The sequence below is a fragment of the Pseudonaja textilis genome, chromosome 17 (genome assembly GCF_049901715.1).
Source record: "Pseudonaja textilis isolate UNSWEBS1 chromosome 17, rPseTex1.2, whole genome shotgun sequence".
Classification (NCBI taxonomy): Eukaryota; Metazoa; Chordata; class Lepidosauria; order Squamata; family Elapidae; genus Pseudonaja; species Pseudonaja textilis.
In genome coordinates, this window is record NC_142006.1 from 8,274,364 (window position 1) to 8,290,044 (window position 15,681).

General features: G+C 47.8%; 1 protein-coding gene across 3 annotated transcripts in view; it reads right to left on the reverse strand.

Moving 5' to 3' along the window:
- Window positions 1-15,681, reverse strand: part of SCAI (suppressor of cancer cell invasion) — a 30,662-nt gene that overhangs the window by 7,797 nt on the left and 7,184 nt on the right. The window contains exons 3-14 of one of the 3 annotated variants that reach the window (XM_087914624.1): window positions 12,467-12,688; window positions 8,985-9,117; window positions 8,626-8,721; window positions 7,826-7,912; window positions 6,823-6,921; window positions 6,300-6,396; window positions 6,107-6,205; window positions 5,522-5,674; window positions 4,671-4,772; window positions 3,722-3,823; window positions 2,745-2,823; window positions 117-216 (exon numbers count right to left, since the gene is read on the reverse strand). In XM_087914624.1, the coding sequence (XP_087770750.1) occupies window positions 117-216; window positions 2,745-2,823; window positions 3,722-3,823; window positions 4,671-4,772; window positions 5,522-5,674; window positions 6,107-6,205; window positions 6,300-6,396; window positions 6,823-6,921; window positions 7,826-7,912; window positions 8,626-8,721; window positions 8,985-9,100 (1,130 nt within the window). In that variant the 5' untranslated portion in view covers window positions 9,101-9,117; window positions 12,467-12,688. Of the gene's footprint in view, window positions 1-116; window positions 217-2,744; window positions 2,824-3,721; window positions 3,824-4,670; window positions 4,773-5,521; window positions 5,675-6,106; window positions 6,206-6,299; window positions 6,397-6,813; window positions 6,922-7,825; window positions 7,913-8,625; window positions 8,722-8,984; window positions 9,118-12,466; window positions 12,689-15,681 lie in introns of all 3 variants that reach the window. The other 2 variants (XM_026712544.2, XM_026712542.2) reach the window with 2 other exon arrangements.

The window sequence follows — 15,681 nt, forward strand, 5'->3', positions numbered from 1 at the left end:
TTTGCTTCGGGGGTGTTGGAACCCTGACATCCGGTCCTAAGTGCAGGACTGCCTATATATGATTTTTTTTGTCTACACCTATCGGTCTCTAGAGGGCCGAGGAACAAGCCACTCACCAATGCATTTCCTTGTACAACTGGTTCCGTTTGTGGATTCCGTCCCCGTTTATGATATCCCGGTTGCTATTTGTCAGGACGCCCCCAAAATCGTAGGGACCTGCAGGGAGCAAGTGGGAGGTAAGGACAGCAGCTGGCTTGGCAGTGAGATAAACACAGAACACAGGGACCCCCAAAAATCCCAGGAGGAAGAATTCCGACAGTAGTTGAAAGAGCATACAGATGACTAGCTGGACAATAAACCTTGGCTTGAAACCATCCATCTTAAGGCTGCCAAGTTTGAGAAGCATGGAGCTATTTGGAAGTTAAGAGGTTGAAGGAAGGAATATGTGGGTTGCGGTTAGTCCTCAACGTACAGCAGTTCATTTAGTGGCCATCCAAAGTTACAACAGCACTGCAAAAATGTGACCTACAACTGTTTTTCACAGCGACCACCCTGTGATCCTGTGATCAAAATCCGGACATGTGGCAACTGGCATGTACTCAACGTCAGTTGCAATGTCCCGGGGGGGGGGGGTCATGGGATCCCCTTTTGTGACCTCCATGGGGAAGCCAGGGTCGTTTAACGACTGGTGACTTAACATATCACCTGCAGTAGTTCACTTAAGAAACCGTCGTAAAAACATGGCAAAATTCACTTAAGAAATATCTCGCTTAGCAGCAGAGATTTGGGGCTCTGCTGTGGCCGTAAGTTGAGGACTGCCTCTTAAGGTAATGAAGATTTAACAGCTGAGCAACTGCTGTAAATGCTGATGCAATGAGGATGAGCCAGCAGGGCTACTGCCACTTTAAGAAGCTGTCTATATAAAGGAGGCCATGAGAGGGCGTCTTCTCTTCGTGTTCTCTCTCCATAGTAGTTCTCCGTGTAGAGTTGAAGATTGATTGCTTGCCAGGTATTTACCTAACACGTGTATGTATGTATATAGCAGTCTTGCATATAAACCACTGTTAAAAGCTGACACTGCCTCTATGTTTCGAATAACCCTAACGGAGACAAACCTTGTTCACGCCCAACCAAGTTGGGTGGGAAAGACGACTGTAAATCAGCGTTAGATGCTGCACTATATGCCCCATTCTCCATTGGAGGGTCTGATTGGGAACTCCTCACACAGAGAGAGCAAGGCGATTGCAAAGAATTGGCACTGGCTTGAAGGCATCTCATCAGTCACTCAATGCACCCTTTTAAATTGAGAGCCAAAGCCACGTTATCCGTAACGGCTTTTGGTCGTCCAGAAGTCCAAGAATTACTCTGGTCAGATGGACCTCCTGCGTTGGATATGTTCCTTCATGCATCTCAAACCAGGACATAGTTCATTGGAGTGTTTCTACAGACCAAGGCTTGCTGTGACGTGCCGTGTCTTAATCACGGTCTACAGAGACCAAAGTGAGCAGAAACTTCTGCAATACTTGGGTTTTATGAGATGGCGCCGAAAGCTTTGGATGGCCTTGAGCTGCAGTTCCCATTCTACTTAAAAGGTAGACATCTCAAGGGCTTTCCCAAAGTTAGAGGTAGAGGTTGGTCTATCAACTACCAGAGACAATGAGATCACAAAACACAGACCACAAAAGAACAGAATAACGGAGTTGGAAGCAACATTAAAGCTCTTCTAGCCCAACCCCTTCCTCTAGCAAGAGATAGAAGCGACCCAGCACCAAAACACACGCCGCAAACCCCGTAAACAGCTTTTCCAAAGCTCTTTCGGGGCGGGCGGGACCCGCAACCTTTACCTCTATCGTTTTGTAGGGTTTTGTTGGGAGAAATGATTGAGAAAGACTCTGGAAAAGTTGTATGATTCATGCAAGGCAGATGTCATAAGCATGCATTTTATAAAGGAATGCAAATCTCAAAATGGATGGGATGAAGGGTGGGTGCGACGTCAATGCCAAGGGAGCCCTTGGTTGGGGACAGATCCGGTCCCGCCAGATCCTTAATTTCTCTCCAAGGATTTAGCAGCAATTTTTTTTAAAAAAGTGGGAGGAAGAGGAGGAGGAGGAGGAGCTGGGAGGGGGAGGGGGCAAGCAACAGATAGTCCTTTGATCAAGGAAGGACACAGAAGTGAGGACCGGAGGACGGAAACTATCGCGGTCGTGAGAAAGGCTTGAACTGTCATGACCAACAAGGAAAACAGCCACCATGTCACCCCAAGACCAGGTTGGAAAGCTCCTAAAGACCAGGTGTTCCCCAGGCCAGGTAAAGCAAAAAAAAAAACCATCGGGATTTCTGATAGGTTAGGTGGTATGACCCACAACAGTCCATAAGAGCATCTCTGCTTCACCACACTCTACCAGGTGTTCGCCATAAGGAGCCCCAAAGCATCTCAGGGGCTTCTTCGACCCTTCTTCTCCAGAGGGACACGTCCCTGAGTGACATGGCCCATTGGCGGTAGGGCGGGAAGGGTTCCAGCTGAGGTCTCCACCCCACGAAAGGACCAGACTTGGGGTCACAATCTTCTGGGCCCAAAGAGTGGAAGGCCTGCCCTCCCCACCCCCCCCAAGACCCAACGAAGGGAAAGGTCCACTTCTCCGGAGAGCAGGCTTAGGGTTAAGCATGGAGGCCGCCTTGCTGCCCTTAAACTGGAAAGAGAATTCAAGCCCTGTTCACGACAGGAAGCATTCCTTTATTTGTACCTTCACTATCCGAACGACCTGAAGGGAAGACTCCGGTGGCTGACAAGTAGATCAACAGCACGCTGTTGGCAGGCAGCTCCTGAAGAGGGGACCAGGAGAGAGAGAGAGGAGGGAGGGAGGGAAGGGGAAAGATGGATGGAAAATATTTCGAGAGGAAGGAAGGAAGGAAGGAAGGAAGGAAGGAAGGAAGGAAGGAAGGAAGGAGGGAGGGAGGGAGGGAGGGAGGGGAAGGAAGGAAGGAGGAAGGAAGAAGGAAGGAAGGAAGGAAGGAAGGAAGGAAGGAAGGAGGGAGGGAGGGAGGGAGGGGAAGGAAGGAAGGAAGGAAGGAAGGAAGGTAGGAGAAACAATGGATAGAAACATATTTGAGAGGAAGGGACGGATGGGAGGAGGGAGGGAAGAAAGAGAGGCGGAAGGAAGGAATGAAGGAACGAACGAAGGGAGGGAGGAAAGAGGCAAAAGGGAGGGAGGGAGGAAAGGAGAAAAGATGGATAGAAAAATATTTGAAGAAAGAAGGGAGGGAGGAAGGGGAGGGAAGTCAAGAAGACGTATTTGGGAAAAGAGACATGTTTGAAGATCTGTTGTCACAGGTTGACCCAAAACCCAAACAGATCAATCTAGGGGAGAACAAACTACACCAACCCCCCAAGCTAATTCTCTTAAGTCAAGCAAATTCCTTCTGGAAAACAAGGTGAAACCCTCATGGAGTTTTACTCATATTCACAGAGGAAAACATCTGCAGCTCGGGGTTGAACTGTGCGGTCCCCGGTGTTCTCTTGAGCCTGGCTGTTTTCTAGCAGACGTTTCATGACCCAAGGAGGTAACCTCATCAGTCTGCCTTGTTCCCTATGCAGGGTCACCATCACCTCCCCTGGACAACATCTTGACCTCACTGAGCTTATTACTGCCTCCAGGGAGGGACAGGTGAGATTGAAGCTCCTATCGGAGGATGGGACCAGCCTCACCTCTGCTTCACAAACCTTAAATGACGCTGCAAGGAACGTGTAGAGCTGGCTGAAAGTTGGCTTGTACAACAAGTATTTGTGAGGGTTTTCTCTTCTGGCTGGTTTTTCGGTGCTTTCCTGAGGAAGAAAAAAAACACACCTCCTTAAAGAAGTTCCGTGTGTGTGTGTGTTTGTGTATGTGCCTATATGTTTGTTTGTTTGCTTGCTTATATAATATATATTATGCAATATATATATACATGTTTATAGTATATATATGTTTATATATGTGTGTGTGTGTATACACAATACACACACACACACACACACACACAATTTTTCAAAGGAGAGAAAGAGAGGAAGGAAGGAAGGAAGGAAGGAAGGAAAGAAGGAAGGAGGAAGGAAGGAAGGAAGGAAGGAAGGAAGGAAGGAAGGAAAAAGGAAGAAGGAAGGAAGGAAGGAAGGAAGGAAGGAAAAAGTGGGAAGTAAGGGGAAGGAGAGAGAAGGAAGGAAGGAAGGAAGGAAGGAAGGAAGGAAGGAAGGAAGGAAGGAAGGAAGGAAGGAAAAGAGGGAGGAAGAAGGAAGGAAGAAGTAAAGGGAAGGAGGGAAAGAGAGGGAGGGGGATTGAACCCATTTTGGGGTCATTTTTATTGTGTTAACCTCAACAGAGCAAAACCTAATGGCTCCAGGGAGCTCCAGCCAGCATTCGGAAGACCTAAATTCAAATGTTGCCCCCAAGTTAAGGAATCTCTCTGAGTAATTCTGGGCTGGCAACGCTCCCTTTCTCCTCCCCCGACCTGCCGTAACCTTGGAGCATCCCTGGAGGAAGGGCGGGAGGCGTACCTCAGACTTGAAGGCCGGATCTTGGAGAGGAATACCTACAAGCCTCGGGGACGAGCGCTCTGAAGCGCCTGCCACAACGGCTGACCCACAATTCCAAGGAAAACCAGAAGAAGCGTGACCCTATTAGGCAGGACAGACTTGCCTGTAGCCCTGGCTTGTTCATCTGTGTCGCAAGGTTCATGGGCTCCCTCTCCAGCGCCTGAAGCATGCGGAACATGTCGATGGTCAGCTCACTGAACTTCACCTGCCAAAGAACCAGGTGGGCATTTTAAACCAGGTTGGAGATGGCTTGGAGTAAGGTTCAAAACAAGGCAGGCTCTCATCCCACCAATGCAGCTGACAGGGAGTGGGAGTGTGGCTCCGTTGGCTGTGGAGGAAACTGGGGAAGGGCAAAGTCCGGCTGGGCAGAGCAGGGGAGAGGTAGAACAAGGGAGAGGTAGAACAAGGGAGAGGGAGTTCAGAGGAAGACCCAGACGCACCACCCTCTTCATCCTAGGGCACGCAGGGAGGAACGGAGAAGGGAGCAACGTGGGTTGCCTGGCTTACAGGGGAGGAAAGGGCCCTGATTCCCTTCATTAGCCACACCTGGGAAGAGAGTTTAAAAGAGAGGCATGCTGAGTGCGGCGTCTGCTAGGAGCAAACGTGAGTTTATCTTGTGTTGACTTTGGTTATCTGCGTTCCGGGCATCCTCCCAACCATGTGGAGTTATTGCCGTTCCTTCACATCTGGAATTCCTGCCAGGCTAATGACTTCACCTTGCCTTGATCGGGCTTATCGTTACACTTTTTGTGGGCCACTTTTTGGACTTGATTCTCTGCAGCCAAAGGCTGTTCCTGGGAGAGTTTTGTCCCTTTGTTTCAACTTCAAACGGTCACTAAATGGAACGGTTGTAAGTCAAGAACCACCTATATACCAGCCGACGTCCACTCTGTCAGGGCGACGTGCGGTGACACGCAAGCGCCAAGGCGGGGGGGGGGGGGGGGAGAGACCCACCTGATTGTTGCAATTGCCGATAATGAGGGCGTCGGCCAGCGTTAACTGCCCCACAATCATGCCTTGTTCCAGCAAAGGGGCTCCTGTTTCCGACAGGCGGTTGGACAAGATGACCAGAGTGTTGTCATCATTCAAGACCATGACTGGGTCTGCCTGGAGAGAAGATCGAGATGATGAAGGGTCTGGAGAACCAACCCCAGCCGATGAAGCTTAAGAGATAACATGTGATAACGGCATAAAAATCAGCAAGGCCAATGGTTCTTTCCATATAAGTAGTCCTCGTCTTACAGCCACAATTGAGCCCCTGTCGACCGCCAGCCCCTCCAGCAGAGGCGGAGGAGGCGTGGGAGTCAGGAGGAGGAACAGCCGGGCTCAGTGCCTGACGTGCAGATGCACAGAAGGCAGAGGAGAGGAGAGCAGTGGAATTCTATGAGCCGGTCCTTGGGACGGCTTGAGAAACACATCCGAAAAAGATCCTTCCTTTTCTTTTCTTTGCTTAAAAGATGGAACGATCTGGTGGGAGGGAAATAGCCTCTTTGGGGTGTGGATGAGCAGGAATTTTTGTTAGATCTCTGCAGATCTTACCTCAATGAAAGCGGCCACTTCTTGCAGGACAAGATTCCACTCGACTTGATCCTCGGTGTTGAAACGGTGGGTGTAGTCTTCGATCTCATCCGAGAGTTCCTGGGGGGGAAAAAACCAGACATTCCTTGCAAAGGTCTTCTCTTAAGACCACCACCGGCTACAACCTTGAGCGTCACACCAAGGGGAGACTTGCCTTGACAAGATCCTTGACTACAACCATTTTGTTGAGTAAGAGACAAACCACGATGAACCGGGCGTAATAACGTAGTTTCTTAACCACCAGCTCAGGCCTGCGAAAAGAGGAAAGCCGATGGGAGGACAACTATTCGGCAAAAAAAGAAAATATCTTGCTTCTTGGGAGAGGAAGGTTGAGGGACACCATATTTAGGCTGACTTTCTTCTTCTCAAAAGTCCTAACTGATGATCTAACTTTCTCCTTCTTTTTCTCTCTCATTTTGAGTAGAGATAGATGGATGGATGGATGGATGGATGGGTGGATGGATGGATGGATGGATGGATGAGGCAAAGCAAATCCCGTGGGGAGAAGGAACTTTCGCTAAGTCCCCGAGATCCAGCCTCAACTGCTGATGGACTTTCCAAAGCCCATCCCCAGAAGAACTTGTCACACCACCCTGTCCCCACCAACAGGAGCCACACAACGGACAACGCAACATTTCTGGCTTTTTGAAGAATTAAAGAAAACTCACAAGCCTGACCTGTCTTCCTTATTGACTTGGGAGTAGTAAGATCTCTGCCGTATCGCAGAATAGAAGGAGAAAGCTTCGTTCAGATAGCTGGTTTCAGAGGTGCGAAGGCTGTGGAGAAAAGAGGCGTTGAGATAAGAAGCTCTCTGCTTCGACTTCAAACGATTTTTTCCTCCGGCACAATCCTGAGAGTCTTATTCCTTTCTATTCTGATCAGGTAATAGAGTTGGAAGGGACCTTGGAGGTCTTCTAGTCCAACCCCCTGTTCAAGCTATACCACAAATGGCTGTCCAGTCTCTTCTTTAAAAACCTCCAGTGTTGGAGCACCCACAATTTCAAGAGACAAACAATTCCGCGGCTTAATTATCCTCCCTATCAGGAAATTCCTCCTTAGTTCTTAGGTTGCTTCTCTCCTCAGTTAGTTTCCTTCTTACTCTGCCTTCAGGTTCTTTGGAGGAGACGTACCAGGTAGTCTACTAGATATCCAAGGTGTCCACCAGAAAGGTGAAGGGGCTAAAAACGAACCACTACAAGAGAGCCCGCCAAGCCATGCGGCTTCCAGGGCAACATCAGGAGAAGACCTCCATAGGTGTCTTCCAACTGGACGTTCTTCTCAGTTGGACTCCAACCTTTAGCGTGTCCAGCCCAGAAGGCAGGTTTTGGAGAAGTCCAACACTTCCAGAAACGCTCACGTCGAGGACGACTATCCCAGAAGAAACTACATCACTAGAGTCTTTCTTTTTTTTAACCTTATCTGACCAAAGAAGCTTTAACTCACCGTAGAAAAGTCATGTATATCATGGTGGAATGAAGAGCCTCCAACAAATAATGAGACTCCTAGATTTTAATCTGTTTGAAAGCATGCTCGCAAAATTGTGGGGATTCAACTACAGGTAGTCCTTGACTTACGGCGGTTGGTTTCACGACCGTTCAAATTGCCGAAAGGGAATCCCTGCTTTTTGTTAGCTTTGACCCTTCCCACCCAACCTTCCCTTTCACACGTGCAGTTACTTACTAGTAGTGGTAATAAAGCTGCCCAATCTTGGAGGCTATCTCTCCGATCTGCCAGCGCTTCAGGCCGTACCGATTGTCCAGAACTTGTCTTCACCCCAAGAAAAGGAAAGCGCAGGTCAGACACTTCAATACACAACCTCTGCACTTCATAGTCTTTCAGGTTTTACTTCCCAAACTAACAGAATATCAGAGTGACAGAGCTGGAAGGGGCCTTGGAGGTCTTCTAGTCCAACCTTCTTCTCAGGCAGGCAACCCTACATCGTTTCAGACAAATGGTTGTTCCCATCTCGTCTTAAAAACCTTCCAGTGTTGGAGCATCCACAACTTCTGGAGGCAAGTGGTTCCACAGATGAATTGGTGCACTTGCACCAAGGCAAATTCTTTGTGTGTCCAAACACACTTGGCCAATAAAGGATTCTATTCTCCCTGTCAGGAAATTCCTCCTTAGCTCTAGGTTGCGTCTCTCCTTGATTAGTTTCCACCCGTTGCTTCTTGTCCTGCCTCTCAGGGGCTTTGGAGAAGAGCTTGACTCCCTCTTCTTTGGGGCAGCCCCTCAGATACTGGAAGGCTGCTATCATGTCTCCCCTAGTCCTTCTTTTCCTCAAACTAGAGCTATTCAATTCCTTCAACTGTTCTTGTAGGCTGTAGCCTCCATTCCCCAGTAAAGTGTCACTAAAGGTGTCACCTAGTTTGGACGATCTTTGCAAGGAAACCACCACGCTCAGAGAGCACCAAAGAGGATGACCTCCCCCTCCCTCTCCTCCTTCCCCTCCCCCCCAAAACTGGGGACAGTTCTCTTACCGATGCTGCTGCTGGAATTTCCAGAGCTTGGTGTAAACATCAAAGGTCCTGCCGAAATAAGATTGCCACTGCTTCTGCCCGTATTGGGGCAAATCTCTGTAAGATAACAATTTTTTTTTTAAAAAAATTCAGTTTATCCACCAGGAAGAAGAGGAGAAGTGACAGTCGGAGGGGCATCCTCGGGGAGGCTTCCGTTATATTCCTCTTTCCATGCCTTAAAGAACCTGGCCCAACAGGGGCTACCTAGAGAAGTGGACAGCCAGGCCCTGCAATTTTGCATCCCCGAGGGAGGCCAGCGGGAGCCAACGCAGCTCCCTCCACGGGTGTGCAGTGAGACCCAAAGTCAAGAAACGACTCACCTTAAGCCATTGAAAAGCTGTTTCGATTTATCCAGTAGGTAGCAGAAATCGGTGACCGTTTTCCGCTCGCCTTGAGGAATGTCCTCATCTATCCCACACATGGACATGGTTTCCATTCGAGATAGACTCTGTCCTTGGGGGTGGGGGGGTAGGGGGGAGAATGTGGAGGGGAGGGAAATAAAATAAAAGAGATTTAGAGACAGGGATAGAATGTTCTTTATTGGCCACGTGTAGATTGGACACCCCAGGAATTTGTCCCTGATGCATAGGCTCTTGGTGTACATAAAAAAATAAAATGCATTCATTAAGAATCGTAAGAGACAACGCTTAGTGATAGTCACAGGTTATTCATAAGCAATCAAATCATACCAGGGAACTCAATAAAAACAATATAAATTGCAATCTACAGGTCGGACCTGCGACCCCAGTGGAGCCCCAAATTTAAGCGAGACGTTTGTTAAGTGTTAAAAGTCTTTTAGTCCAACCTTATACAGGGTAGTCCTGGACTTACAGCACTTTGTTGAGTGACCTTAGAGAAGTGACAATGGCAGTGTGGGGGGAAAAATGTGAGTTATGACTGTTTTTCACGCTTACAAAGGGTTGCAGTATCTTCGTGGTCAGGCGATCACGAACACGATCACGATCAGCGAATACCTCACGGCGAACGTATTTTCGAAAGGCGCCAGGTTTTAAATCAGGCAGGGTAACGTAGATGGCCCTGCAATTTCCATGACCATCAACCCAACCCCCGATCTCTTAAAACATTTGTTAAAAAGACCTCCGTGTCTGCAAGCGAATTTTAGTATTTAATTTTAGCAAAACTCTTTGACCTCCCTCCCTGGAAAAGCCTTCCAGCTGTACGTTCACATTTTTGCCCCGTAAACATGTCGCCCGGGATATATTCTGGTGATTGTGATGGATTCCTTCGGGCCAAACAGTCTCCTGGGTGCAGAGCTTTCGCCCAATCTTAGCTGAGATGAGAAATCACTTCGTTATTCCAGAGAGAGCAGGGAATCAGGCAAGGAATGAAACCAAGATCACCTTGCTTGCTTGTAATTCTGGGGCTTTCTGAATCGTTGGGAGCACCAGGCAGGTGTACCTGTCTACACAGAATTGGGATCTGCAGAGACCAGCTGGCGGTTTTTAGAGCTTAAACTTTAGCCACCTAAATGTTGGGCTCAGTGGTGGTCCTACCTGAAGGGTCACCTGTACACCTTCCCATCACCCCTGCATTTAGCTCTACTTGGAAGTAGTAGTTCTCAATCAGCCTCCTGGATCTTCAGGTCTTATGCACAGAAAGGTGAAGACAAGGTATAAAAATAAACCTCACAGGATTGAGCAAGCAAGTAAACAAGGTGGCATGAACGAGGTATGGAAGAGGAAACAGATGGAGAGAGAGAGAAAGGCAGAATACACAGGACTGAAAAACTGAGCAAGCTGAGAAAATGCCAGTCTGGCTTTCAAAAGGATAAAAACAAATTTGAGGAGTGGGAAGGAGAGGAGAGAGAGAAGCAGACAGGCTAAAAATACCCCAGATGCAGCCAAGGAAGTGGGAGAACGATGAAAAAAAAAAAAGAAAAGGTAGAAATTGGGCTTTTTTTTTGTTTTTCCCCTCCCTTCACAGAGGAAGGATTTTGCAGAGCGATGGTTAAAGAAAGATGCGGAACTGCATATAAGACCCATTAGCGGCAAACATTTTGATCCACATTTGGAAGCTTGCTTATATAGAAGGGCTCGCGGAGGTGATCAAAAATATATTTTTTAAAAAAGGCAAGGAATTAATCAAAAGGCATTTCTGCCCGTGTTTACATCATCAAACTTTAAAAACTGACTTTTTCTTTTTTAAAAAAAAGAAGAGATTGGACAGCCATTTGTCCGGAATGGAGGAGGAGGAGGAAGAGAGGAGGAGGAAGAGGAGGGGGAAGGAAGGAAGGAAGGAAGGAAGGAAGGAAGGAAGGAAGGAAGGAAGGAAGGAAGGAAGGAAGGAAGGAAGGAAGGAAGGAAGGAAGGAAGGGAGGAGGAGGAAGGGCCCTTATTTTTCAAAAACCTTCCCCAAATCCAAACAATAACCTTCTCCCATGTGTGTTCTCCCCAGATCAGCAGATACACGGATCAGCTGCGTCCCTCCAGGGACCGAGTTCTCAAATTGCTGTTAACAAGCAATTAGGGCTTGAAAAGCAGGGGAGTGCCACATGGGTTGATTGGAGGCCGGGTTTTGCCCGCTGCGCCAAGGGGACGCAACTTCGACACCGGAGCCGGGAACGCAAGATTTGAACCCCTCCCGCCTTGACGGCAAGAGCGGCTCAGTCCAGAAAGGACCGATCTCAAATCAGCTATAAGAGGCGGGTGGATGGATGGATGGATTTGAGACGGCTTGGCCAGCAATGAAACGTCTTTTGTGACTTACAGGCGGCAAACGGCTGTGGGAAGGCAGCACTTGAGCGTCAACAGGAAGCTCCCCAGAGCACAGGTCGTCCTTGACTTACGACCGTAATCCCACCCCCAAATTCCTTCTACTAAGCGAGACAGTTGTTAAGCGAGTTTTGCTTTCTGCTCCCAATTCTGGTCCTAAGTCAAAAACCTACCTTCTGTCAGTGGGTTAACAGCCCGGATGGGGTGCTGACGCCTTCATCGCCCCCCGGATTTCATAATTGACCTGTCTTATTATTATTTTTTTTAATCCAGTTTATAACCACAAAAAAAGGAGGAAAGAAAATTGGTGGAGAAGGAATCATAAAGGGACCAAAAGGAACTGACTTCCAACTTTCCTTCGGTATAGATACAGATAAATCATAAAGTAGCCACTGAGTTACTTTTTGTCCTCTTAAGCAACAACACAGGAACTTAATTTTAAATATATATGAATTAAAAGAATCAAAACAACGCTCGAATCATGTAACAAAATAACCTCTTCCTCCAAGCTGAAACAAACATTTTAAAAATTCTCTTCTCTTTCTCTCCTCCTTTCTTCTCTTCTCTCCTTTTCTCTTCTCTTTTCCCCTTTATTCCATTCAATTCTCCAGGTAGCCAAGGAGGGATATATGAATCCATTAGGAGAGATTAATACTCTCCTAATCCAAGGAATAAATTGGCCACGGGCAGGTTAGCTGACAGACTAAAAGAACCTTACGGGCCCACCTGCTTTGATGGCCCCCAAAATAAACAGGAATCTCACTGAACAATGGGGCCTCTGCCTATGGCAGGAACAAAAAGCCTTCTTCATGGATCTTTTTCTGGTTTAATTAGCAGGCAAATTACTTCCCCAAGTTCCAGCCAAGATTTGGACAGTGATAAGGTTTCTTATATAGAAAAAAAATATACACCAGGTTTTGATCCAGTGAAGCTCCTTGGCTAAAATTAGAAAAGGTCTAATTAAAAGTATAATTTTAAGGTCTAAATAAAAGTATAATTAAAACATTCTCTCTCTCTTTTTTTCCCCTGTCTTCTCCAGCAGTTTTAATTGCTTCATTTCTTGGGCTTACCTTTTCATAAACTGCTGGAACATTTTGCCAGAGAGAGCAACCACCTGGCAATTCTGAAGAGAGTTGATGGATGCTTATTTACCCTTTGTAAACTCAGAAACTGTCCCAGAGGAACAGGAAGAGTTTCCAGGACGCTCAGGTTCCATCCTTCACAGCCCTGGTTAAGAAGAGCCCTGGCCAAACCACTAGGCTAGGAGAAGACTTCTCTCTGAGCCACCAGTTCTGCGTGTGGAGGAGGAGGAGGAGGAGGAGGAGGAGGAGGAGGAGGAGGAGGAGGAGGAGGAGGAGGAGGAGGAGGAGGAGGAGGAAGGAAGGAAGGAAGGAAGGAAGGAAGGAAGGAAGGAAGGAAGGAAGGAAGGAAGGAAGGAAGGATGGATGGATTGTGGACTCTTTGGCGTTCTCTGAGCTTTCTTGCTTTCTTGCAGACCTTTCATTACCCCACTAGGTGACATCATCAGTGCTACAAGGGAATGGGATTTATGGAGGAGGACGAGGACTGGGATCCTTGGTGTTCTCTGAGCTTGGTAGTTTTATTGCAGACGTTTCATTGCCCAACTAGGTAATGTCAATCAATGCGAGGAGGGAGTGGGATGGAGGAGGGAGAGGGAGAGGAGGACCTTGGGGTCCTTGGTCCCCTCCGAGCTTGGTGGCTTCCTTCATTTGGGGTACGCTGCCTGGGGAATTCTGGGAGTTGGAAGTCCACCCGTCTTAAAAGCTGCGACAGGTGAAAACACACCGGTCTCTGTTGCCTTGCACGCGAGGCAAACGGGGACAGCGGAGGCTGCCACGCCAAAATACTCTCCCGGGTGAAAGGAATGCAAACCATTAACCTGCCTGGGAGCTTTGCTGGTGGCCCCACGGGAGCTTCTGAGAACCCCAGCCCAGAAGGGACTTCCCGAGAGGATGCGCGACGCCAAGAAGAGACAGGGAAAAAATCTGCCGGGCGGCCATCCCAGAAGGGCCGGGATGGAGACACAAAAGGGGAGAGAAACTCAAGAGAGCCGAGGCTCGGGGCGCACGGGGCAAGAAAGAGCAAAATAAAATCCTCGTTATTTTTAGCCTTTCAAAAGCGGCACAACAAGGGGCGGAAAGAGCGGAAGCCAATTAAGATGGCAAGGACAATGCGAGGTTCAGGCCAACTCTTAGAAACAGCTGACAGGCCTACCTTGAGATGAAGGGGAGGGGGGGAAATATTTTAATTCTATTTATTTTCCACTGGTTTTTTTTTTTTTTTTTTTTTGCCCCCTGGCCTTTCTGATTTGTTTGTAGTGTAGTGGGAGGATCAGAAGGCGATTCTAATCCTACGCTCCAAATATACAGAGCAGTTTGGCCAGGCGCACACGCAGGCAGTGCTTACCCCCAAACAGACGCCCTCTCTGACGCGATTCTACCTTGAAATATAACAGGGGAGGCAGAAGAGTTGGGGGGTGGGGTTGTTTTGGACAATCTGCAGCAGAAACTGGCTGGAAACCCCCACACTGCAACCGAGGGGACTGGAAAAAGTCAAAACCACTGGCTGGATTACCCAGGACGAGGGGTGACTTGATAGCAGCCTCCCAATATCTCAGGGGCTGCCCCAAAGAAGAGGAGGGAGTCAAGCTATTCTCCAAAGCCCCTGAGAGGCAGGAGAAGAAGCAACGGATGGAAACTGATCAAGGAGAGAAGCAACCTAGAACGAAGGAGGAATTCCCTGACCGGGAGGAAAATTAAGCAGTGGAATTGCTTGTCTCTTGAAATCGTGGGTGCTCCAACGTCGGAAGTTTTTAAGAAGAGACTCGGACGGCCATTTTGTCCAGGGTGGTATAGCTTGAACAGGGGGTTGGACTAGAAGACCTCCGAGGCCCCTTCTGACTTTGGTCTCCTGTTCTTCGGCTGCTTTGTCTGCAAAGATCTTTGGATTCAGCTGCCAGCCCAGATTTCCAGGAAGGCCATTTAAGTGGCCTCGGATCCACCCCGTAGTGTGGTTTACACTTCTCTGAACAAATACATCTGTGCTTCCTTTGAAAAGGCCAGTGCCTGAAGGTGTGAATTTGATCGTGCCTCTGGGAAGGTTTTGAAAATAACAAAGAGCAGAGGAGATGTGTGTGTGTGTGTGTGTGTGTGTGTGTGTGTGTGCGTGTGGTTTTCCTTCTTTTGTCTTGCCAAATAAACCAGCTGCATATCCCTTCAAATGTGCAGTATTGTGCAACGTTTTTTTTGTCTTTTGTGGTGGGTTAATTGATGTACAGATGAATTACTTGATACTTGCCAAGGATGGGCCTCAGTTGCTTTCGAGGCTTTCTTCCCTCCATTTTTAAACAGTGCTTTGTTTTTTACTGCAAGAAAAATCCTTTGCCTTCTGGAGGGAAAAAAGCACCTCTGGAATAAGCAATAGAAATTACGTGACGGAGAACTTCCACCAGACACAATCCCCAAACTGTGTTAAACCTTGCAAGTTCCTTTTTTTTCTTTCTTTTTTTTTCAGAAAAGAGGTGGATTTTCCCCTCCTCCAAAGACACCTGAACCTCGCAGCTTTCTTTGCACTTCCAAGTGGCCAACAGCAAAATCTCCATACGTACTACAGTTGCCAACTTTTTAATACTTAGGAGTACCTAAGAAAAGCAGCTGGCCGGAAAGATACAATTACAAAAACGCCATTCCTTTTATTCTGCGTGCGTGATGATATATGATCTGCCCTTAAGCTGGCTCTCTCTCCTTCCACGCCAAGCTAAGACATTCCTCCAGCTCGGGTCAATATAATTTAGACCCAGGATCGTTCTTCAGACAAGGAAACCACTCCAGGATAGAGACTAATCTAATCCTAGGGGAGGCCTTCGAATGAGCTCTTGAGGTTTTTACAGCAAGGGGAAAGGAGAAGGCACTGCAAGAGGTTTATGATTTGCCCTGTTTTAGTGGGCTTTAGCTCCAGTAAATTTACTCTTGGAGTAGATCCATCCCATAAAATAAAATAAAAAACCAATAATCACCAGTTCACAATTCTCCCCTTGAGTGAACATAGATCAATGTATGTTCAACTGGAGATATGTTAGGAGAGACGCAACTAAATACAAACTGTCCCGAGGTCCCTCACTCTGTCAAGGACTTAGGAGTCCTCATTTCAAAAGATCTAAGCCGCAGAGCTCACTGCAACAGCATTGCCAAAAAAGCATTAAGAGTTGTTAAGCTAATTTTGTGGAGCCTCTTCTCTGCTAACATTGAACTGCAAACCAGGGCGT